Source organism: Eucalyptus grandis, chromosome 5 (assembly GCF_016545825.1).
Source record: "Eucalyptus grandis isolate ANBG69807.140 chromosome 5, ASM1654582v1, whole genome shotgun sequence".
Taxonomy (NCBI): domain Eukaryota; kingdom Viridiplantae; phylum Streptophyta; class Magnoliopsida; order Myrtales; family Myrtaceae; genus Eucalyptus; species Eucalyptus grandis.
This window is the reverse complement of record NC_052616.1, coordinates 46,395,304-46,419,623: the sequence shown is the minus strand read 5'-3', so window position 1 is coordinate 46,419,623 and position 24,320 is coordinate 46,395,304. Positions and strand designations below refer to the sequence as shown.

The 24,320-nt window shown below is 34.7% G+C and overlaps 1 protein-coding gene across 2 annotated transcripts; it reads left to right on the top strand.

Annotated features, from left to right (window-relative positions):
- The first annotated feature begins 6,640 nt into the window (after positions 1-6,640).
- Positions 6,641-10,364, top strand: LOC104445270. Of its 2 annotated transcripts, XR_005551107.1 has the most exons (4): positions 6,641-7,382; positions 7,947-8,285; positions 9,021-9,150; positions 10,141-10,364. XR_005551107.1 is itself a non-coding variant. In XM_010059107.3 (3 exons), the coding sequence occupies exons 2-3, from the start codon at positions 8,025-8,027 to the stop codon at positions 9,105-9,107; spliced, it is 348 nt and encodes a 115-aa protein (XP_010057409.2). In that variant the 5' UTR covers positions 6,658-7,382; positions 7,947-8,024; the 3' UTR covers positions 9,108-9,935. The 2 variants fall into 2 exon arrangements, 1 of the variants encoding a protein (XP_010057409.2); XM_010059107.3 differs by lacking the exon at positions 10,141-10,364 and having other exon boundaries at positions 6,658-7,382; positions 9,021-9,935.
- Positions 10,365-24,320: the final 13,956 nt, after the last annotated feature.

The window sequence follows — 24,320 nt, the reverse complement described above, 5'->3', positions numbered from 1 at the left end:
AACAAATTGAAATCGACTATCAGATTCCGAAAACTTCATCTTGGAAATTTTACCAAAGTTATAGTCAACGTTCTAGAGACCGGAGACTTGGGAATCATGCACATTGTGCATGTCGATGGTTACACGTGAATGCTCTCGGACGAAGTAGGGCGCTTGAGACTTTTCTTCGTGGGAGGAAGGAAACAAAGGACTCGTAATTGCCCTTGCTTTTTAGGAATTTACTTATTCACTTTGATGCAGAAAATGGTAAAAAGAGATCTTATGGGACGTCATCCATAATACGTCACCAGTTATTCGTCATTCTAGAGACACTTTGCTTAGGATGCAATTACCTGATCAATATGCTCATCAATAGCCTAGACAATTTATTATTATTTAAGAAAAAATATACTTTTCATCCCTATATTTTCACTTTTTTTTTCTTTTTCATTCTTTCTTGGCTAGTCACTAGCCACGACGACGAAGCTCCATGACGAAGCTCAAGCTCGCTTGAGGCTAGCAAGGGCAAGGCTCGACTTGTTGGAATCGGGCAAGTTGGAGGCCGAATCGACGAGCTCATCCTCGCCTCCTCTAGTCGTCGATAGTCGCTGTGACTGGCCACTAGCCAAAGAAGAAAGAAAAAGAAAAGAAAAGAAAAGAAAAAAAGAAAAAATAATAACAGTATTCGATTTTTTTAAAATATAAAAAAGAAAAGAAAAATAAAATTAAAAATTATTAAAAGGAGTTCATGGAGGAACATTTAATTAAACTTTCCATACCAATGGACAAAAATATTTTTAATTTATTTTTAGATTTTAGTCAAATACTAGAAAATATTTTTCTCTTGGAAAATAACTTCATAGAAAAAATTTAAAGAAATGTCATATTTTCCACAAAATAAATGGAGTGTCAATTTTAAAAAATTATAAAAACTATCCACTAAAATATCATTGCATGGAAGTATTTTAGTAATATAATATATATTTTTTTAAATCATAAGAAACGAGTTTTCTTAAATTGAGTTAAATATGGATGTGTTTTAGCAATATGGGTTAGCTCGGGTATGGGTCAGGTTATGTATTGTTCAAAAAATTGACATTACGAATAAATTGGTCATAGATGGGTTAATGGGTCATTTGAGGTTGGACCATTTATAACCTGACTCAGTAGATCTACTCAGGTCCTTGACTAACAAAAATAAAACATTAAATCCTCAATTGACTATAGCCCAAATGTTAAGTCATGTTTCTACACTTATCTAAAAATAGATATGCTTAATATCAAGGGTTCATCGTCCTCACATCAATTTAATATGTCCATCTTTAGTTTTTATTAAATTTCTAGAAGAACAAAAGCAAGGTAAACATCGATTTAGTTGATTTGTGACATAAGGTCATGAGTTTCTACATCCTAAGGATTGGCATACGTTTCTAGATCCTCTCCGTCGGATCTACAATCAAAGCCCCCGACTGCTATGCAAAATAAAAAACCAAACGTTATACATGCCGTGCATATAGCAATTATTCTTTTGCAGAACCAGCTTATTTAGATTAGGTTATTTGGGCCTAATTTAGGGGGTTTTGTTTAGTTTCAGTTTTGCTATTATTTAAGAGCCAATTTTATCGATCCCCGCAATTACATGCATATAATAAATATATCGTATATGTGGCCTTAAATGATAATTTTGTTTTGCTACAATTGACAGATAGTAATCTTCTCACTATGTTAGCTACCCTACCTTGTGTAAGCAAGTCAAATACTCACCCTATGTTATTTCAACTTATGCATGAGGTAAGGATCTGAAAAAGAAAAAGAAGAACAAAACGGTCCAAGGTTAAGGACAATTATGACGAGTCTTTACAAAGTCAATATTTAAAAGAGGAACACGCCTACGCTTAAAATTAGGAAGATGAATTCTGGATTTTGCAAAAAAACAAAAAAAACAAAAAAAACAAAAAAACAAAAACAAAAACAAAAACAAAAACAAAAACAAAAAGTCATTTTCCCAAACATTATAAGAGTCTTAACAAAAACACTAGCTTCTTCAAGTTTCACTCTTCTACACTGACACCCAATATCTCTGTTAAAGGTTCAACTTTTCTTCTTGGAGGCTCAAGTTCTCTCTCTCATAGAAGTTTCTTACCACAAACGCTCAACATCTTCTTTGAAGGTTAACCTCTTTGACACTCAACGGCTTTGTAACAGGTTCTCTCTCTCTCATAGAAGTTTCTTACCACAAACACTTGGCATCTTCTTTGAAGGTTAAGCTCTTTGACACTCAACGGCTTTGTAACGGGTTCTCTCTCTTCTTCAAGGCTCAGGTTCTCTCATAGAAGTTTCATACTAGAAACACTCAACATCTTCTTTGAAGGTTAACCTCTTTGATACTCAACGGCTTTGTAATAGGTTCTCTCTCAAAGAGTTTTCTTACCACAAACGCTCAACATCTTCTTTGAAGGTTAAGCTCTTTGACACTCAACGACTTTGTAAAGGGTTCTCTCTCTCCCTCTCCCTCCCCCTCCCTCCCTCCCTCCCTCCCTCATGGATTTGAAAAACAATCAATCCTTTACATAGTGAATCTATAGTTGATATGATTTGGTACTTGATTATCTTATGTGCTACAATCATTTGATTTTCACTTCATCTTTTTTAGGCCAAAAAATCAATTCACATAAGTTAGATACTCGACTATTGAAGGTCAAGGTCAATTGGAGATTTTAGGCTAACACAAGAGTAGGCAATCTATCAAGAGCTTGACATTTTAGCTTGACTTGTCGTTGATTTGCTCAAAATTTTAGAGAACTTTCTTATAGTTGCTTGTGAAGAATTTAATACAGTATGTTCATAGATTCTGCCTTTCATGATTTGGTTGACGTAGGAGACAAACAATATCATTGTTTACGTTTGATGATATCATATTATTATTATTATTATGTGTTATTGTTATTGTTATTGTTATTGTTGTTCTTGTTATTGTTATTGTTATTATTTATTGGTGATTTATTCGTATTGTTAAAGAGAGAAGCGTGAATATGTCCATTAAAATGTAAAAAAAAAAAAAAAAAAGAAGAAGCACAAAGATGTTTGTTAAATTGTCAAGTTAGGCTGTACTTCTCTTACTTCACTTTTGATGACACTTTTATTTCATTTGAAAGGTTGCTACTGGGTTAATCTTTGAGGTGAAACCTTTGACTTGAGCGATTCTGAGATTAAGAGATGAAAATTTTAATTGCTTGTAGATGGAAAACAATGATATTCATGGAGTAATAGTGGGTGCAATTACCTCCAAAATGGCATTTGATATGTTAGTAAAAAAGGACAAGTGTCCTAAAAGTGACATACCTAGAGTGCCATTGGTGTAAAGAGATTTCCAGAGGAAGTTATTCATATATCGCATTTTTTATTCCAAAGTTAGTAATTGTCTCAAATGAAATATGTTTGAGATCACAAGTTTTCTTTGAATTGTGTTAGAGTTTTCGTGTCAAATAATTTTTTACACCAAATGGTCAATGGGTCAATCAAAGAGCAAGTGTTAGACTTTGCTATATCTCAAGGCATAATGTGAGGTTGAGAGTGATAAAGTCAAGGTTCATGAAGTATATTGAGACCATTTGAGTTTGGCTAATATTGAATTTGATGATGTGGTACATGTTTTTTCCCTACTATCCTCATTGCATAATAGTTGGAATACTACTATTAGTGATGTTAGTAACTCCTATGAATCAAGAAGTTTGACATTTGATGAGATATGTGATTGTATAAGAAAAGATTTGCATAAGAAACTCTAGTAAACTTGTGACCATTGATTGAATAGGTGAAGGTAGAGGAAGAATAGTATTCTTATCAGCAAAATTAGTATAAACTTGAATAGTTGAAGTTAGTCTAAAATTGGTGATATTGTTTATCGAAATTGTGGCATGAAGGGGCATATTAGATGAGATTACTTAAAGCCACATAAAGAGAAGGGTGAGGTACTTAGAGTTGAGTTTAATGATAATATTATTGCAATAGCTAATAGTAACTCGAATAGTGCTTATTATATCTTCTTTGTTACTAAGGATGAATTATGAATTTTGATAGTTCGTTTCTTACTTCAATTAGTCCCCAAGTGTCGATTATGTTAGAATTAGAATGCACAATACTATCACGAGGACGTTGACTAGTGTGAGGCATATTCTAGAGTTGAAGAAGAACATGATTCTTTGAGAAACTTGGCTTTAGCTAGGTATTAGCATACTTCAAAGGGTAGACTATCGAAAGTTGATCGAGGTGCTGTGCTGATAATGAGAAGTGGAAAGCATATTGGACCATTTAATTTTTACGGGGAGACAATTGTGGACATCGAAGTGGAGATGCCATATGCATCTGTTCAAGAGTCCCAATTATGGTATATGCATTTCGGGCAAATTGGCGAGAGAAGCTTGAAGGTTCTAAGTGACTTGCTGCATTGTTATGTACATAAGGAACTAAACGTATGGGGATGCTGTGACTTAGGCAAATGGTAGAAAATGCAATTTTGTACGACTTCCAAAGAAACCATGAGATTGTAAGGTTGATTCACTTGGATGTTCATAGACCGTTGTGATGTCCTTTGATGAAGAATGCTATATTTATGCTCAATTATGAATGACTACTTGAAGAGGACCTTGGTGTTTTTATTTAGACAAAAGTTTGATGCAGTTATCAAGATTGAGAAGTTAAAAGTTTTGATAAAAATGGAGACTCTCAAGATGATTCACCATGTGTGGATTGACAATAACATAGAGTTTTGCGTGAAGTTGTTAAACGAATTCTACCAAAAAAAATGGTATAGTGAGACAATGTATTAATCTTATTAAATCACAAGAAGTTGCAAAGTTAATTAAAGAAAGTTACTAGAGATTTTCTATCTAGTGCCGGTATGGTTAGCAAATTCCTAAAGGATGGGCTTAGTAAGATGAGCTACTTCGTGAAAGTAGTAGGATTCCCAAAAAAGTATGGTTCGGCAATGTTGCTAATTATTCTAATGTTAAATTGTTTGGTTGGTTGTATTATACTCGAGTGAGTAACGGTAAGGTAGATAAGAAGGCAATAAAGTGCATATTACTAAGTTATGCATAAGGTGGGAGCTTTGAGCTATCAGTTACTGGTGCATGGAATCAAATTTACTTATTGCCAGCAGAGGAGTTATATTCGACGAGTTTCGAAAACTTTTTCATAAGAAATATTATGTTAATACTTATAGAGATTTGGACAGTGTTCAAAATAAGATGGAGTTGCAACCAGAAAATCCTAAAGTAGTGGGTGCAAGCGTGATAATCAACAAAGGCTGTGTTTATATTGAGGTGAAGCCTATAGTGTCAACAATTGATGTAGCTATTGAGTTTGATAAGATGCGTGTTTGATCTATTGACATGTTTGATAAGATGCGTGTTTGATCTATTGACATGTATTGATGCAACGGTTGTCTTGTTTTATTTGCGATAAAGGAGTTTGTATATGAAAATCCTTGTGTAATAGCTAAAGGTGCATATGGAGTTGGTGTTCTTTTAAGATCCTTTGTCATGACGAAATCAAAGTGCGGCTGAAACTTGGAATATGTATGTGGTGGTTAAGGAGCCTATGAGGGGCTATGGAGAATAGCAATGAAGTTTGGGTTTTAGAGAAAATATTGTAATTTGGCTTGTGGCGTCGAGCAAGTGAAGAAAACCCAATCAAAGTTGAAATTTTAAATTCAAATAGGACTTATAACTTGACGTTTAAACAACTAAGATATTTTGGAAACACTTTCCATGCTAGAGTTCAAATCCTAGTTTGAGTTAGCTAAAAGGAGCATCTTATTCTAAATATATGTATATTTGTTAGTTTTTTTTTGTCCATTGGTGATTAGAGGAGTTTTTGGTCATAACAATCAATTGTAGGGCATGCTTGTGTTCATCCATTGAAAAAAAAAAACAAGAGATTTTTGAAACCATAACATAATCTTAAAAGATTTATATATTCCTTTTGCGATATTGAGAAATTATTTCATTGTACAAGCTAAACACTATGCGTATTATTATGTGTAATAAGGGGTTGGGAGATATTAATAATATTTTAATGACTTAAGTGTGATTATAATATCCGTTAGATTGCTTGATTTTATAATGAAATCCTATATTGCACTTCCCATAGAGTAGATCATGCTGATTGAATTATGTAAATCACTTGTCCAATTGAGTTGAATTACTTCTTTTTGTGTCGAACTTCAATTATAGGTGACTGTCGTAATGGTGACTTATTGTTCTCTTCACCTACCATCAGCAGGGGTCCACCATGTGATGATCATACTCTCTCTCTATCTCTCTTTCTCTCACTCTCAGTGGCTTCTGACAACCATTTGATGTCAAGAGGGGCCCATCTTGTGGCAATCATACTTTGGGGGAAATAAGTGCCATAATTTTTTTTTTTGAGTGTCATATAACTTTTTGATTGATCAATTGAGTGTCATAACTTTTTTTTTTTAGTGTCATATAACTTTTTGATTGATCAATTGAGTGTCATAACCTTATAAAAATGTTCATCATAAGTGTCATGTCAAGTCGGAATTCTAACACTTCAGTGAACACTTTTTGAAAATTATGGCACTCAAGTAATTCATCGAAAGTTATAATACTTAAGTGAACGTTTTTTAAAAGTCACGATGGTCAATTGATTGAAAAAAAGTTTCAACACACAAGTGAACGCCATAATAAAATTATGGTACATTTTATATTCTTATCCTTCCTACTTTTGAACGATGAAGCCATGTGGGCTTTGCCCTTTTTCTTAAAACCCATTTACAATTTTTTTCTTAACTCAGACCTATCCAATCTCACCAAAAACATCACAGAATATTATATATTACATACATATTCTTATTCAAAATTAAATTTTCCAATCAGAATATACGAGACCACGTACCTTCTCTGATCCTATTAATCAAATAATCGTGAGGCAAGCAAAACATTGTATATCTGTGGAAGAAGCGGCTGTCTTTGTTCGCAAACTGTTTGAGTTAATTAATTACGTGGAATTGATGGTCAAGGAAGGTCCGCGTTAGTTCCATGGATAAAGTAGAATTTGCCAACTGCGGACTAGAACCCTTTACAGAGAGTGGCATCTGAATAATCATATTTTAACTTTAACTTTTTCCTGCTTTGGGGTTTCAGTAAGGTGCATGCCCTTCCCAACAAGGAATGGAATCGAACATGTTATATGCACTCAGATTTCTCAGTAACAAATGCTGCTCTGATTTCGGTGTTCAGTAATTCAAGGCGTGGCATGATGGAGAGCAAGCCCGGTTCATCCAGACACGACCGCAAAACGAGAGAGAGAAACAGGAGAAATCAAATGAAGGCCCTCTTCTCCGAGCTGCACTCCTTGTTCCTCCACGGAGTCCTACGGTCTCTCTCTCTTTTCTCTCTCCCACTGAATTATTTTCGCGGCTATTACGTACAAAACACCATAACTGATGTCGAGGTTCTGTTTCCCAGATGGTTTATTTGGCAATTTTTAAAATAAATCATGCCTAGTTTCCGATTTTGTCGAAAACGAATAAAGAACAAAACTAAACTCCCCTAAACACGAGAGACCTATCTAGGGTTTTCTCTGTTTCTCCTTCGGTCAAACTTCCAGTTAAGCACAAGGATTTGGTGATGTCCCCTCATTCGATCTTGACGAAAAATGTCTAGCATGGTACGGATTGTAAAGTGGTGGTCAGAGTTGAGCACAATTTCAAGTAAATTAAGTACAAAATTTGGGTTCTCTGTCGATGGAAGTTTTTATAACACGGTTCAGTATGAGGTTGATCATATTGGTATTAGATAGGTTTTGTTGATGAGGGCGAGTTTAGATAGTATCTTCTCGAGTTCGAAGTTGCTGAATTTTTGTTCCAAGTATATTCGTCAATGCATTTTGATCAAGTTTGAGTTAACAGTTGTCCTTGCTTACTTATTTTTTGATTGCAGGAATCAACATTGTCATTGTCCGATCAATTAAGTGAAGCGGCCAATTACATAAAGAGCTTAAAAGTGAAGGTGGAGGAAATGAGGGAGCAGAAACAGAACTTGTTAGAAGTAGAAAAGATCAACACGACCATGAACAATGGACCGATGATTAAATTCAAGTCGCCGGAGATCAGAATTTGGAACACTGGGTCAATTTTGGAGGTTGTCCTTGTTACTGGATTGGATGACCAATTCATGTTCAATGAGACTGCTCACGTGATTCATGAAGAAGGAGCTGATATTGTCAATGCCAGTTTCTCTTATGTTGGTGATGCAATGCTTCACACCTTTCATGCCAAGGTAATAATTTGTTTATATTTTTAGCCCAAAATGGTTAGAAATTATACGTTTAGAACAAAAAGTTTACTCCAAAACCTAGATTTTTGGAACTAATTTGTAGAGACGATGCACAAGATTAGTTCATCGAGTGAGGTGATGAAATTCTGTCAGGCATTCGATTATGATCCCCCTGTTTTAATATGACAAGGATGCCCGACTCACTCAAGTAGCATAATCTCATTGATCATGAAATTTCTCATTATCTTGTTTACTATATAAGATGGCAGTCGAAACCTTGAAAGTTGACCTAAAGATAAACTTGTTTGCCACTTGATGGTGTGGGAATCAAACACGTGCTGCCAGTACAAAGTACAACTAATTCGCTTGTTTAAAAATACTCGCATGCAATTTGTAAGCCAATTCCGGTAACCGGGGTATAATACGCCTAGCAATAGCATGACTCGTTTAGGGATTCCTAGAGCAGGCTTGAGAAGCACAAATTGATCATAGTAGGTTACTCTGGTCCGTGCAAAGTAATTTTATCAGCTGTGACGGTATTGACAGTAAGACATAAGAGCCAACCATGTTTAATGCACGCACCAAGTAGACAAAAGCTAAAGCTTCACTATCTTATAACATAAAGAGGTCGATGGAAATTCCTGGACAAGATTGACAGGAGATGTTTTCATTTCCTCTTGATGTTGTTCTTTCAATTGGCTGGTTCTTCGGTTTCTTTCTACGTTGAGTGTATTGTAGGTTGGCGAAGGCGATTCTCCAGACGAGAGAATATCTGAGAGGCTACGGAAGATTGTCAATGATATGCTGATGGAGTTTCATCCTTAATCTAGTGCCGGTTGAATGTTGCAGAATTATTGAATCTTCAGAGGTTTGTCACTGTTTTCTTATGAATATGTGACTTCATATATAATTCCGTGGAGTTGCAAAATGATTTTCTAAAAGCTCCAAACAAGCTAGCTCTAGCTTTTCCAAACCTTCTCATTTGTTACCTGACATAGTACCATGTTATTACGATCGTCTTGTACTCTCACACCCTCTCTAAACAATTTCCTCACTTACTGACTATATGTGTGAACATCAATACACTTTTCATTTCTGAAACCTTTCATGCATCATTTCTAAGTATTTCTATATAATTACATGAAATTGCCTTTCTGTTAGCTTAGAATGTTAGTGATAGAGAATACTTGAAATCCTCTCTCACGTGCAAGCCGGGATAAAGAATGACATGTGGGCAGAACTTTACATTGATATAGCGTTAGAAGATACACCCAAAAGTTTAAATTTATAGGTGAAGGGAGACCACATATATGTAAAGAGCATACTAATCTCGTAGACAAGTGATGTGAGATATTTTTAACACCTTTCACCTTATAATATGGTGGAAGTGCAAGTTGCATTGTCTATGTAGTTTTCGCATTCAACCTTCTTTGAACCCTTCTTTCTGCTCTTTTTTTTTATTTTCCCCTTTGGGGAAGGATTGGTCTCGGACTTTAATCCTCTTGCTGGATCAGCTTCTATGGGTCATTTTAGGATACCTCAGGCGTACGTAAAATTTGTTTACAACTCCTAAAAACTCCCAAAATGATGTCATTATCGCAAATTTATCCTCCTTTACAATTCCGTCCAATTTCGCAGTTAAATGTCTTGCTGATAACTGATGAGGCCAATGGTATTTGCATCTGATGTTTATGTGACATTTGTTACTATTAATTATTTCTTAAAATTAATCAAAAGACTTAAATCTAAAATGATGTTAGCAAAAAGAAAGTAAACTTATGTTTAAACAAATAAAAACTAACAAAGTAAAGAAAATTTTAAAAAATTAAAGACTGAAAAAGCATATTATCATCCTCAGGTCATTGCCCGTGTTGAAGAGACGTCCACATGTCGCGGCCAGACGTCCGAGTGCGCCGTTGTTGCTATTGAAATAGTTTGTTATATATAAATAATCAAGAGGAGAAATTAACGAAAATCCGACGTCCACTCTTAATAGGATAACCGAGGTTAAACCTGTAAATACACACGGTCGGACTCAAATGTCGGCTCATGTAGTCGGACGATTCATGTTTTTTTCCTTTCTTTTCCGGTGACAACTTGACAGTTGAAATCAAGCGGAGTGTTGTGTTATAGTAAACTGTTTTTAACGGCTTCGGAGTAGTCAACTACTGGTGAAATTTGACCATCCAATTACTTTGCACAAAAATAAAAAAGATCAAAATGGCTAATATATTTTTAAGGGAAAAATGGGTTTCATTGGCACAAAATAAACGTACAAATCCTGTTCCGACAGGTTTTTAGATAAGACAAATACAAAAAAAAATTAGGATAATCGTATCACCGCTTGATCTTGCTCTCTACACTCATACCCTAGATCAGTAAAAGAACTTAAGAAAACTTCACATATTGATGGCTCCATCCTATATGCTACAGATTATGCAGATTATTATCAACAATAAAAATTACAAGTGAGAAGATTAGTTACTAAAAAACCAAAAGTATGGTAGCTAATTGCAAAAAGTGCAAGTGAAAATATACACAATTTCTTTATCCTTCTTCAAATTCTCTCCATTTCCCTCGATTTTTCGAACCTGGAATGATATTTATAGAATGACAAACATCGTCGAGAAGTCATTTCTAGAACAAGGCCTGGCCCATACTGACATAATTGAGGATGCTTGGAGTCCTCGACGTGGCTTTCACTGATGCAAGATTCGAGTAGATAGATATTTAATTAATTGATGGATTATTTTTTTTGTCTTGCCAATATATCTTGTAATAATTAATTTTAAGATAGGGTTCTCAATAGTCGTTGGGTGTCATTTTCTTTTCTATGTTTCCTCAAATAAAGATTGGTATTGCTTCGAAAGTGTCACGAAAAAGAAATCATCTAATTCACTTTTTTTGCTCCTGTTTTTATCCAAATGTTGAATTCATAAGCTCTCGATTCATCAAGTGATCTCCTAACATTGATTCCATTTGGAAGAAACTATTGCGTTGTTATTTAATGAGAGGAGTTTGGGTTTGAATTTACGATTGATGATCAATTTCTAAGCGAATATAAATTAACTTGACTTTTTTTTGTCTTCTTTCAAGATTATAAAGAGTTTTACTGTAATTATCATAAAAAGTCTTGTTATCATGGATAGAAGTGCTCTAGAGGCACTAGTTAAGACCGCAAAAAATAGTAGAAGCATGTTCAAAGCATTTTGATAAAGAAAAAAGAATCTGCAATGTGCTTTATTAGAGAAAAGAATCATCTGAACCAACATACTGGTTTAAGTTCTTTGGCCAAAATGTTGCTCTAGACGTTAGAAAAACTACAAAATGCAGAGTTATGCTGGGAACAAACAAAATTTAAAAAGAGTAGTAAAATTATTAGTTCATGAAATGTAAAAAGAATCCAACTTCATATTTTCATTCACGTTCCAATTAAGGCAGAGGATTTCGACCAAAAAAAAAAAAAAAATTAAGGCAGAGGATCAGCAGGAGTTCCAGCCCATCTATTCAATCTTGGAGGCCCATTTAGTGGATTAACTTGAGATTGTTTCAAGTCGGGTCGGCCCAAGATTTTGCTCGAGAATTTGCCCAACATTGCTTCGCGCTTGTTAGATTTTTTCGTGGCATTTTCACAAAGGATGAGTCGTCCTTTTGATTTTGTTCTTGAACGTTGTTAATACAATGTAAATAACGAGAATTGGTATATCGCTTTGGAGAGTATTCGTATGGGCGGACAACAAGATGTGAAATGAAGCATAAGGGTATTAGGTGACCTCTTAGAACAGGGTCGCTAACGTTGGTAGCTCTTTCTTGTTCTTTGTGAAGTAAAATTTTGTTCTTTAGTTTTGGAATTTTATTGTGTGTGTAGTAAATTGTATGTGAGAATAACACATGTTACAATTTGATAAATCAAATTTTGAAAAAAGATACTAATGATGTATGTGATTCTGAACCCTTAATGATTGTAATTGACAGTTAGTGACAAACCTTTGCCATATCACATTATCTTTTAATGTAGTTAGGTCACTTATGTAAAAACTATAATAATCCTTTGTTCTTGCCAATTCTTGCCCTCAGAAAGCGATTGGCAATATTATTTCTACTTTATTGAATGTTGCGTTTTAAAATGGACGACTTGGGGCCACCAAGACTTTAAACGGAGGGTGACTAATGGGATGGGAATTTAAAAAGAGAATCAACCTTAATTAAGCCAATGAGGATATAAAGGCAATCTTAGTATGAACTTGACTTACCAATATTCTCAACGGACATCACTTGGCGTTTTACTTGCCAAATGGGACTCAACTCTTCAAAGAGAAAAAGAAATGAAAGAATGATTCTATATTATTAAGGTTATGTCACAGAAAATCTTTAAAAAAACTCAAAAAACAAGAACATTGTTCCAATTTTTCCCTCCGTTGCAATCTTGCCAAATTTCATCGTTACATGCCTGATGTGGCAGTTGACGAGAGAAATGGTGTTTGTGGATCACTCTTATGTTGTGATTTTTGTGCATGATGACCATATTGCCATTTTTCAATAGAGGATCATGCAAGGGGAGGCCCAAATCTACTCAACTTGTTCCCACTGTTGCGAAATTGATTGGGTATTTAAATTAGAACTCCATATAAGTGATTGGTAGATCTATGAAAACAGCCAAGCTCGGCATCCTCAGGAAATCTTACCCTCTGGTGTGTGCATAATCCACTCCTACCATGTAAATAATCTCTTCATATGACTAAAGTTTCGTACTGATCTCCAACAAGCCAATTCCAATCGCTATGATGAGCCCAACCTAGGACAATTGACATCTACCTTGACAAAAGCATATTACCCAAATGTGAAGAGACATGACTCACGTGTCTCTCTCCACAACCTCAAATTGAGTGTGCATGCACCATATCAATGAGATAAGAATTAGACTGCACAACTTTTGACTCCCCTATGACTGGCGATGGTGAAATTACCTTGAAAAGACAATTGCGATAAGATATGAACGTCTCCTCTTTTGTCCTACTTTTTATGGGCCTATTGGCTTTCGATCGGTCGGTATCAAGAACCTGTGGATCTGGACGGGACTCGATTTGGGATGAATGGCGTGCACGAGATTGTTTACATTTGAAGATATAGGGAATCGAGCCTGTATTGCATGTCTGATTCATAAATCCGTCAGTTTGGCGATAAATAGCTAATAGTTGATAAAAATTTATTTGGGGAAAAATTTGAGAGTACAGGTGATGTGTAAAGTGTACTGCCCATACAAGCTATGGCCATGTTAGTCTCGAAAGGGCGAAAGAAAATAAATTCTCTTCCTTTTCTCGTGAGGAAATGATCCCCACAGATTTTTGTCATGCATTAAAGCGAGCTAAAGCTGCTTTTTGGATGTCTGTTTATCGTCCTTTCGAAAATTCGAAGGACATTGTACGACAGTGTCAAATTCTAGAAAGCGCAACGTGTAATTTGCCAAATTTGAAGGCTATTTAAGAAGATATGATGTCAAAATTGAAGGGATCTTGAGCAATTATCTCTAAAAATGATCAAGGATCCCGACATGCCCACGTATCTTCTCTCTTCAAGCTTACGAGAGTGGCTCTAATATTAAAGCTCATTAGGATTCATTAAGTACCACTAAGCTTTCTGACTTATCTCTATATGTCCCACGTTGAAAAGTCTGTTGTTATGGGACATCCAAGGCATGTATGCTTCCTCGCGAATTTAATGAAAAGTCTACATATTACTTCTTATCACTCGATTACATAATTCAGAATTTTTACAGATAATTTCTTAAAGCTATTCTTTTTCTTTTTGGTGACCAGGATCCGTCAGGCCTATCTTTCGCTTACACTAATCGATAACCCATGACCTGTACAGTGTGTGGTGTACCTCGGATCAAGCGACAATACCTAGGGGGAAGTTAGCACAAGACCCCACCACCATATCCCGCCACTTAAGAAGTGTTAGCAGTTGCGGAGTTTTGACTTTGCGACCTCTATGATGAAGTATCTTAAAGCTATTCTTGTTAAAGCGGGAGTCCCAAATTCTCCGTTGAATGCACAAATATTACCATCCGGAAAAATAACACCTGTTGAGCAATATTACCAATTTTGTCCGTCCTAAAGCATATATTATTACTGAATATATATTTTTTATTCTTTAGTCTCTAAATCTGCTTAAATTTTTTTAATACTTTTACAAATTGAAATTGATGTCAGATTCCTAAGGCTTTATTATATGCTAGAAATTTTACAGAAGACATAGTCGACGCTCTAGAGACTTGAAACTTGTGAATCATGCACATTGTGAATGTCAATAGCTATATGTGAATGCTCTGGGACAAAGTTAGGCACGATAAAAGAAAAAAAAAATTGTCAAAAGAAATTTGGTTTTATTGTTTAAAAGGGTAAATGAGAAGTTAAAAAAAAAAAAAAAGTACATAGACTTTCATATCAAAACAAATCGAAGCAAAGTAAAGGCCTAGATACTAAAAAACAAAGCTAAATCCAAAAAAAAAAAAAAAATCAATAGAGTGCCACAATGTTAAGCAAACACTCATTCCAAAAGAATGGATCTGTCAAGCAAAATAATTGGCATCCAATCACTAAATCTCTATCATTGTAAGTGATGAGCACATGTTAGAAATTCCTTCTCAAATAACTGTAGTGTTATCAATTGGTGGTATGCGTCTAGGTTTAACATCCTCTTTATGATCGTCGTATGAAGACAACCAAAATATGTTAAATAAACACATATCTAACCTTTGGAAAAGCAAATTTTCATTGTTCAGCGAGATGCCAAAGCTTATGTGATCATCATTGAAACTGAAGGCAGAAGATCTGTACATAGAGAGAGCATGAGGGTATCAAATCCTCGAAAATATTATTAAACTCCCAAATCTAAATTGGGAGAAAAGAACTCCTAGGTTTAGAACTAAATTAGAAGAGTTGAAACTCTCAAACTTAAAGTTAGATCGGGAGAGAAAAAAAGAAGACAATCAATTAAAAGAATCGAATGAAATCAACAACAGATGGAGGGGAGGGTGAGACTAGCTCAAATCCTCCCCATGATTGAAGGTTGAAGAAAATGATGGAGAGAGAAGAGAGGGAGAGAAAAGACTTTTTGACTTTTTTGTGAATAAAGAAATAACACATGAGCGAATCCTTTAAATCAACGAACTTTCTCTTTCTTAAAGCATCTTTTATCACTACATGTATCATGTTTTTCCTTAGTTTACTAAATCTACTTAAATTACTATCTTATTCTAAAGAGTATTGATATCAACATTGGATTCCTAAAACCTAATTGCATCCTAGATTTACGAAAGATAATGAAGACGTTCTTAAGACTTGAGACTTGTGCTTCACTCACATTGTGCACGTCGAGAAGTTCATTTGAACGTTCTTGAATAGAGTAAGACCAGAAGAAAGTAACAGCTGCTAAGCAATTCTTTAGGCTATCCAACTCTGTCTATCCTAAAGAAACTATTATCGCTAAATGCATCATTTTTGTCTAAGTTTACTAAATCTGCTTGAATTGTTATCTGATTCTGAAATGAATTGAAATCGACATCGGATTCCAAAAACTTCTTGGAAATTTTACCAAAGTTATAGTCGACGTTCTAGGGACCGGAAACTCGTGAATCATGCACATTGTGTATGTCGATGGTTCCATGTGAATGCTTTCGGATGAAGTAGGGCGCTTGAGGCTTTTCTTCGTAGGAGGAAGCAAACAAAGGACTCGTAATTGCCCTTGCTTTTCAGCATTTACTTTTTCACCTTGACGCAGAAAATGGTAAAAAGAGATCTTATGGTACGTAATCCATAACATGTCACCAATTATTCGTCATTCTAGAGACAGTTTGCTTAGGATGCAAATACCCGACCAATCGGCTCATCAATAGCTTAGAAAATTTATTATTATTTTTTCACCCCTATATTTTTACTTTTTTTCTTTTTTCTTTTCCTCTTCATAGACTAGTTGCCAGCCATGACGATGACCGGCAAAGCTTGAGTTTGCTCGAGGTTGGCAAGGGCAAGGCTTGACTTGCCAGAATTGGGAGAGCACGAGGCCAAATCGGCAAGCTTGAACTTTGCCGACCTTCGGTGATCTCATCCCTTGCTTGCTGTTAGCCATTAGCTGTTGTCGTGACCAAGGGATCGCTTGAAGAAGAAGAAAATAAAAACAAATAAAAAAGAAAAAAATTGATTTTTTTAGAAAATATAAAAATAAAAATTATTGTTTAATTTAAGGAGTGCATGGAGAAAAATCTTATTATATTTTCTATACCAAATGGAAAAAAATATTGTTTAATTTATATTTAGGTTTCAAAATGATACCGAAAAATATTGTTATTTTCTTGGAAAATAACTCCATAGAAAATATTTATAGAAACATCATGTTTTCAGCAAAACAAACGAAGCATTAATTTTAAAAAAATTATAAAAATTATGCATTAAATTTTTGTTGCATTGACGTGTTTTAGTAATATAATATTGAAAAAAATAAGAAACAAGTTTTCTTTAATTGAGTAAAATATGAAAGTGTTTTAGTAGTATGGATCGGCTTGAGTATGGGTCGAGTTAGGTATTTTTTAGGAAATTGAAATTACAAATAAATAGGTCATAAACGGATTAATAACTCAATTGAGATCTGATCATTTATAACTTGACCCAAACTCGACTTGACCTGACCCATCCATTTAACAGGTCTACTTAGGTCCTCAACTAACCAAAATAAAACATTAAATCCTCAATTGACCTCAACCAAAATGTTAAGTGATGTTTCTACATTATCTAAAAATAGATATGCTTGATATCAAAGGTTCATCGTCCCCATTTCAATTTAATATGTTTATCTTTAGTTTTTATTAAATTTCTAGAAGAACAAAAGCAAGCTTCACATCGATTTAAATGATTTATTATATAAGGTCATGAGTTTCTAGATCCTAAGGTTTGGCATAAGTTCCTAGATCCTCTCCATTGGATCTACAATTAAAGCCCCTGACTGCCATGCAAAATAAAAATATTTGATTATGCTTGCATGTGACATAAAGTCAAGATAATTTGTGTAAAGCAAACGTTATACATGTCGTGCATATAGCAATTATTTTTATGAAGAACCAGCTTATTTAGATTATGCTATTTGGGCCTAAATGGAGTTTCGTTTAGTTTCAATTTTGCTGTTATTTAAGAGCCAATTTTATCGATTCCCGCAATTACATGCATCTAAATATATCGTGGATGTGACCTTAGGTGAGAAATTTGTTTCGCCACAATTGACAGATAGTAATCTTCTTGCTACTCTACCTTGTGTAAGCAAGTCAAATACTCGCCCCTATGTTATTTAAACTCATGCACGAGTTAAGGATCTGAAAAAGAAAAAAGAACAAAACGGTCGAAGGTAAAGGACAATTATCAAGAGACTTTACAAAGTTAATATTTAAAAAGGAAACCACCTACGCTTAAAATTAGGAAAATGAATTCCTGATTTTGAATAAAAAGGAAAGTCATTTTCCCAAATATAATATGCATCTTACCAAAAACGTTAGCTTCTTCAAGTTTCGCTTTACTACATTGACGCTCAATATCTCTCTTCTTCTTTGAGACTTAGGTTTTCTCTCATATAGAAGTTGAGTGTCGGACATCTGGAGTATCAAAACTTAGCACGAAGGAACACTAAGTGCTAAATCGGAGTAAAATAGATCACTCACGCTTCGTTTGTTTCGCGGAAAATAATTTCCGAGAAAATGTTTTTCGAATTTTCCGGCGTTTGTTTCATAGAAAATAAATTCTTTGGGAAAATGTTTTCCACTTTTGAAAAGTGGAAAACATTTTCCTCTTGATATCTCTTATCTCAAACCTCTGTAAATCCTCACTTCCTCCTCCCATTTCTTCTACTTCTTTTCTTTTTTTATTTGAATTATTTTTTTAATTTTCTTTTTCTTTTTTAATTCGAATTATTTTTTTAATTCTCTTTTCTTTTTTAATTCGAATTATTTTAATTTTCTTTTTCTTTTCTATTTCTTTTTTTTTCTTTTCTTTTTTTGTTTCCCATCTTCTTCTTTCTTGGCTAGTCGTCTTGGCTTTGTTACTGTGCAAACCTTGAGCTCGTCGATCTCAAGCTCGCACTCTACACTCTTGCTCATCATTTTCTTTATTTACTCTACCTTGCAGTTGTACATTGCTCAAGCAAAGAGCTCTACATGCTTTGCTTCTTTTTTCTTTTGTGTATTGGAACACAAAAGACGCAGGAGGAGAACAGGCCACTCAACTGAAAGATTCTCATTATGGCTATACATGCTTTACTTCTTTTCTCCTTTGCTTCTTTTTAAAATCCATATGAACATTTTTTTAGAGTAAATGAGTGTTTGGTAACAATGAGGAACAAAGATATGAAGCAAGTTTGCCCGGATTTAAAGGCAAGTTCATCTTTGATGGATTTATAGGTCGGTAAGTGATGCATGACTAAGTGGTGAGGTCTTAGAAAATATTTTCCCTACCGAACACCGAAAAATATTTTCTGAAATATTTTAAGGTTTTAGTCAAGCACCAGAAAATATTGCCATTTTCTTGGAAAATGACTTTTGGGAAAATATTTTCTGGAGAAACGAACGGACCCTTAAGTATTAATTCGGCCAAAATCCGGCCAAAATGCTAACGTAGTGATTTTTCGACGAAGTGCAAAACAATGTCGCTTTGTATGTTGACATGACTAAACAAAAGCAAAAACGATGTAGTTTTGTTTTATGACGTGGTAAATAATTAATATAAAATTAATTAAATTAAATTTAAAAATAAATAATTATTATTAAATTTTAATTATTTTTTTAAAGGAGGGGGAGAGAGGAGGCAATGGTTGAAGGCTGAGCCCTCACCACCACCACCTCCTCCACGTTGCCAAGAAGGGTTGGCAACAATGGGGGGAGCGTCAGTCGGGGTCACCGGGCCTTGGCTAGGGGTTGACGACCTCGGCCTATCGGCGGCGAGGTCGGCCGAGCCCTCACCTAGATCTGAGGCAAGGGTCATAGCCCTCCCTAGATTCAGCGAGGGTCAGCGACCCTTGCTCAAACGAGCCAAGGGTTGCTGTTCGCTAGGTCGCTAGTGGGTGGCGGCCCTTGCCCTTGGCCCGCCGGGTGAGGGCCGCCAACCCTCGCCGGATCTAGGGAGGGCCATGACCCTTGCCCTAGTTCTAGGTGAAGGCTCGTGGGCTCTCGCCACCGGTCAGTCGGGGTCGCTGGCCCTTAGCTAGGGCCTGACAACCCCAGGCGACGATGAGAAGGTGGTAACGGTGAGAGCTCAACCCTCGGCCGCTGCCTCCTCTCTCCCCTCCCCCTTATTATTGTTATTATTATTATTATTATTATTATTATTATTATTATTATTATTATTATTATTATCATCATCATCATCATCATCATCATCATCATCATCATCATCATCATTATTATTATTATTATTATTATTATTATTATTATTATTATTATTATTATATTTAATTTTATATTAAAATTCGAATTTGCTCAAAAAAGACATTGTTTTTGCCTTTTTTCTTTTTTTTTGTTGAGTCAGCACTTCTGCGAGCCACGTAGATGAAAAAAAATAATAAAAATTTGCCACGTAAGATTTCCGGTGGGGTTCGCCGAAAATGGCACTTAAGTGTCCCACTTAAAAAAAAAAATGGTACTTAAGAGTCATTTTCCTAACTTTTAGTACTTAAGTGTTCAATCGTGCCAAGTTTTGGCACTTGTGGTGTACTTCTCCCAATAGAAGTTTCTTATCACAAACGCTCAACATCTTCTTTGAAGGATAAGCTCTTTGACACTCAACAACTTTGTAATAGGTTCTCTCTCTCCCCCTCCTTCCCTCCCTCATGGATTTGAAAAACAATCAATCCTGTACATCGTGAATATGTCGTTAATATGATTTGGAACTTCAAAAATCTTCTATGCTACGATCATTTGATTTATGTTTCTGGTCATTGGTTTTAGGCCAAATTTAAAAATCAATTTTGAATATTCATAGATCTTTAGTTACTTGCCTTATGAAGGTTAAGGTCAATTGGAGATTTTAGGCTATCACAAGAGTAGGCAATCTATCAAGGGCTTGACATTTTAGCTTGACTTGTCATTGATTTGCTCAAAACTTTGGAGGACTTTCTTGTACTTGCTTGTGTAGAATTTGATAGAATATGTCCCTAGATTTTGCATTTCGTGATTTGGTTCACCTAGGAGACAAACAATATCATTGTTTACGTTAAACGGTATCATTATTTATGTGATTTATTCATATTGTTAAAGAGATAAGCTTGAATATATCCATTAAAATGTATAAAAAATATAAAAAAAAAAAAAAGCACAAAGATGCATGTTAAAATGTCAAGTTAGGCTGTACTTGGCTTACACTTTTGATGACATTTTTATTTCATTTGAAAGGTTCCTACAAGGTTAATCTTTGAGGTGAAACCTTTGACTTTAGCAGTTCTGAGATTAAATGATGAAAATTTTAATTATTTGCTTGTACATAGAAAATAATGATGTTCATGGACTAATAATGGGTGCAATTAACTCCATGATGGTATTTGATATGTTAGTAATGAAGGATGAGTGTCCTAAAAGTGACATACCCAGAGTGCCACCGGTGTAAAGAGATTTTAAGAGAAAGTTATTCATATCCTTAGTAATTTTCTCAAATGAAATATGTTTGAGATCACATGTTTTCTTTGAATTGTGTAGTTTTTGTGTCAAATAATTTTTTTACACGAAATGGTAAAATGTGTCAATCAAAGGGCAAGTGCTAGTCTTTACTATATCTCAGGGCATAAGGTGAGGTTGAGAATGATAAGGTCAAGGTTCACGAAGTCAATTGAGACTATTTGAGTTTGGTTGAGATTGACTTTGATGATAAGGTACATATTTTTTTTCCTACTATCCTTATTGCATAATAGTTGGAATACTACTATTAGTGATGTTCGTAATTCCTATAAATCAAGAAGTTTGATGTTTGATGAGATTGGTGATTTGATTCTAAGTGAAAACATCCATATAAGAAATCTTGTAAACTTGTGCCCATTGGTTCAATAGGTGAATGTAGAGGAAGAATAGTACTCTTATCAACAAAAGTAGTAGGAACATGAACAAACGAAATTAGTTTAGGACTAGTGATATTGTTTATTGAAATTATGGCAAAAAATGGCATCTTAGATGGGAGGGTAAGGAAATTAGAGTTGAGTCTATTGATAATATTATTGCAATGGCTGATAGTAACTTGAATAGTGCTAATTATGTCTTACCTATTGTTAAGGATGAATTATGAATTCTAATACTTCATTTCCTACTTCAACTAGTCCCCAAGTGTTGGATATGTTAGAATTAGAATGCACAATGCTATCATGAGGATGTTGGACTGGTATGAGGCATATTGTAAAGTTGAAGAAGAATGTGATTCTTTGAGAAACTTGGGTTTAGCTAGGTATTAGCATAATTCAAAGGGTAGACTCCCAAAAGTTGATTGAGGTGCCTATTGATAATAAAAAGTATCAAGTATATTAGCCTGTTTAAGCTTTAAGGGGAGACAAATATGGATTTCGTAGCGAAGATCATATGCATTTATTTGAGAGTTTGAATTGTGGCATATGCATTTTAGGTAGATTAGCGAGAGAAGCTCAAAGGTTCTAAGTGAAAGGAACCTAGTGTATCGTTATTTTAATAATGAACTGAATGTAGGGGTATGCTATGACTTAGGCAAATGGTAGAAAATGCAATTCTATACGACTTCCTAAGAAACCAAAAAGATTGTAAGGTTGATTCACTTAGACCGTTGTGATGTCTTTTGATGAAGAATGTTATATCTATGCTAACAATTATGAAAGACTACTTGATGAGTACCTCAGTGTTTTTGTTTAAACAAAAGTTTAATGTAGTTGTCAAGATTGAATAGTTAAAAATTTTGATTAAAATGGAGACTCATAAATGATTTATCATGTGTGGACTGACTATAACATAGAGTTCTGCTTGAAGCAATTTAACGAATTCTACAAAAAAAAAAAAGGGTATGGTGAGACAATATATTAATGTTAGTAAGACAAGTTGCAAAGTTAATTAAAAGAAGGTTACTAGAGATTGCTTATGAAATGCTTTCTAGTGTTGGTATGGTTGGCAAATTCCTAATGGATGGGTTTAGTAAGATAAGCCACCTAGTGAAAGTTTCCCAAAGAAGTATGGTTATGCAACATTGCTGATTATTCTAATTTTAAAATATTTAGTTGGTTGTGTTATACTCGAGTGACTAACGGTAAGCTAGATAAGAAAGCTGGGAAGTGCATATTACTAAGTTATGTAGAAGGAAGGGAGCTATCGGTTATTAATACATGAAATTCAATTTACTTGTTGCTAGCAAAGAAGTTATATTTGATAAGTTTCTCATACTTTTGCGTAGGAAGTATTATGGTAATGCTTTTAGAGATTTGGATGGTGTTCAAGTTGAGATGGAGTTGCAATTAGAAAATCTTAAAGTAGCAGGTGCAACCGTGATAATCAACAAAGGCTATGTTTATATCAAGGTGAAGCCTATAGTGTCAACAATTGAGGTAGCTATCAAGTTTGATAAGATGTGTGTTTGATCTCGACTTATGGCTTGACATTTGAACAAACAAGAAATTATGGAAACACTTTCCATGCTAGAATAGGATTCTTGGTTTGAATCAGTTGAAAGGGGCATTTTATTATAAATATATGTATATTTGTTGGTTTTTTTTGTCCATTGGCGAGTAGAGGGAGCTTTTGGCTGTAACAATCAATTGTACGGCATGCTTATGTATTACATTTGGTAAGAATAAAAAAATAAAAAATAAAAGTGTTTTGAAACTGTAACATAATCTTATAAGATTTATATATTCCTTTTGTGAGATTGAGAAATTATTTCATTGTGCAGCTAAACACTACGTATATTATTAGGTGTTATAAAGTGTGGGAGATACTAAGAATGTTTGAATGACTCAAGTGTGATTATTATCTCCCTTGTATCACTTGATTTTATAGTGAAATCCTCTATTGCTCTTCCTGTAAAGTAAATCATGCTGAACGAATTACGCAAAACGCAAATCACTTGTCCGATCGAGTCAAATTGCTTCTTTTTGTGACAAACTTCAATTATAGGTGACTGTCGTAATGGTGACTTATTGTTCTCTCCACCTGCTATTAGGTGGGGTCCATCATGTGGTGATCATTCTCTCTCTCTCTCTCTCTCTCTCTCTTAGTGGCCTCTGACAACCATCTAACATCTCTCTCTGTCTCTTAGTGGCCTCTAACAACCATCTGACATCAATAGAGGCCCATCTCGTGATGATCGTACTTTGGGAAAAAAAAGACACCGTAAGTGCCATAAATTTTTTTTTTTTTGGAATATCATATAACTTTTTAATCGATCAATTGAATAACATAGGCCTCTAACATCTCTCTCTGTCTCTTAGTGGCCTCTAACAACCATCTCACAAGTATCATGTTATGTTGCAATTCCAACACTTGAGTGAATGCTCTTTAAAAATTATAGCGCCCAAATGATCGATTAAAAGTTGTGACACTAAAATGAACGTTTTTTTAGAAATCATGACACTTAATTAATTGAAAAAGAGTTATGCACTCAAGTGAATACCGTAATAAAGTTATGATACATTTGATATTCTTATCCTTCCTACTTTTGAACGATTAAGCCATTTGGGCTAGCCCTTTTTCTTAAAACTTTTCTACATTTTTTTTCTTAACTCAGACCCATCCAATCTCACCAAAAACATCACATAATATTATTCTTATTCAAAATTAAATTTTCCGATCAGAATATATGAGACCATGTACCTTCTCTTATCCTATCTAATTAAATAATCGCAAGGCCAAGCAAAACATTATACATCCATAGAAGAAACGGCTGTTCTTGTTCACAAACTGTTTAAGTTAATTAATTACTTGGAACTGATGGTCAAGGAAGGTCCGCGCCAGTCCCATAAATAAAGTAGAATTTGCCAACTGCTGATTAGAACCCTTTACAGAGA

Coding starts and splice junctions, on each gene's coding strand:
- LOC104445270 (XM_010059107.3), top strand. CDS start 8,025: ATGAGGGAGCAGAAACAGAACTTGTTAGAAGTAGAAAAGATCAACACG. Junction 8,286..9,020: donor TTCACACCTTTCATGCCAAG/GTAATAATTTGT, acceptor AGTGTATTGTAG/GTTGGCGAAGGCGATTCTCC.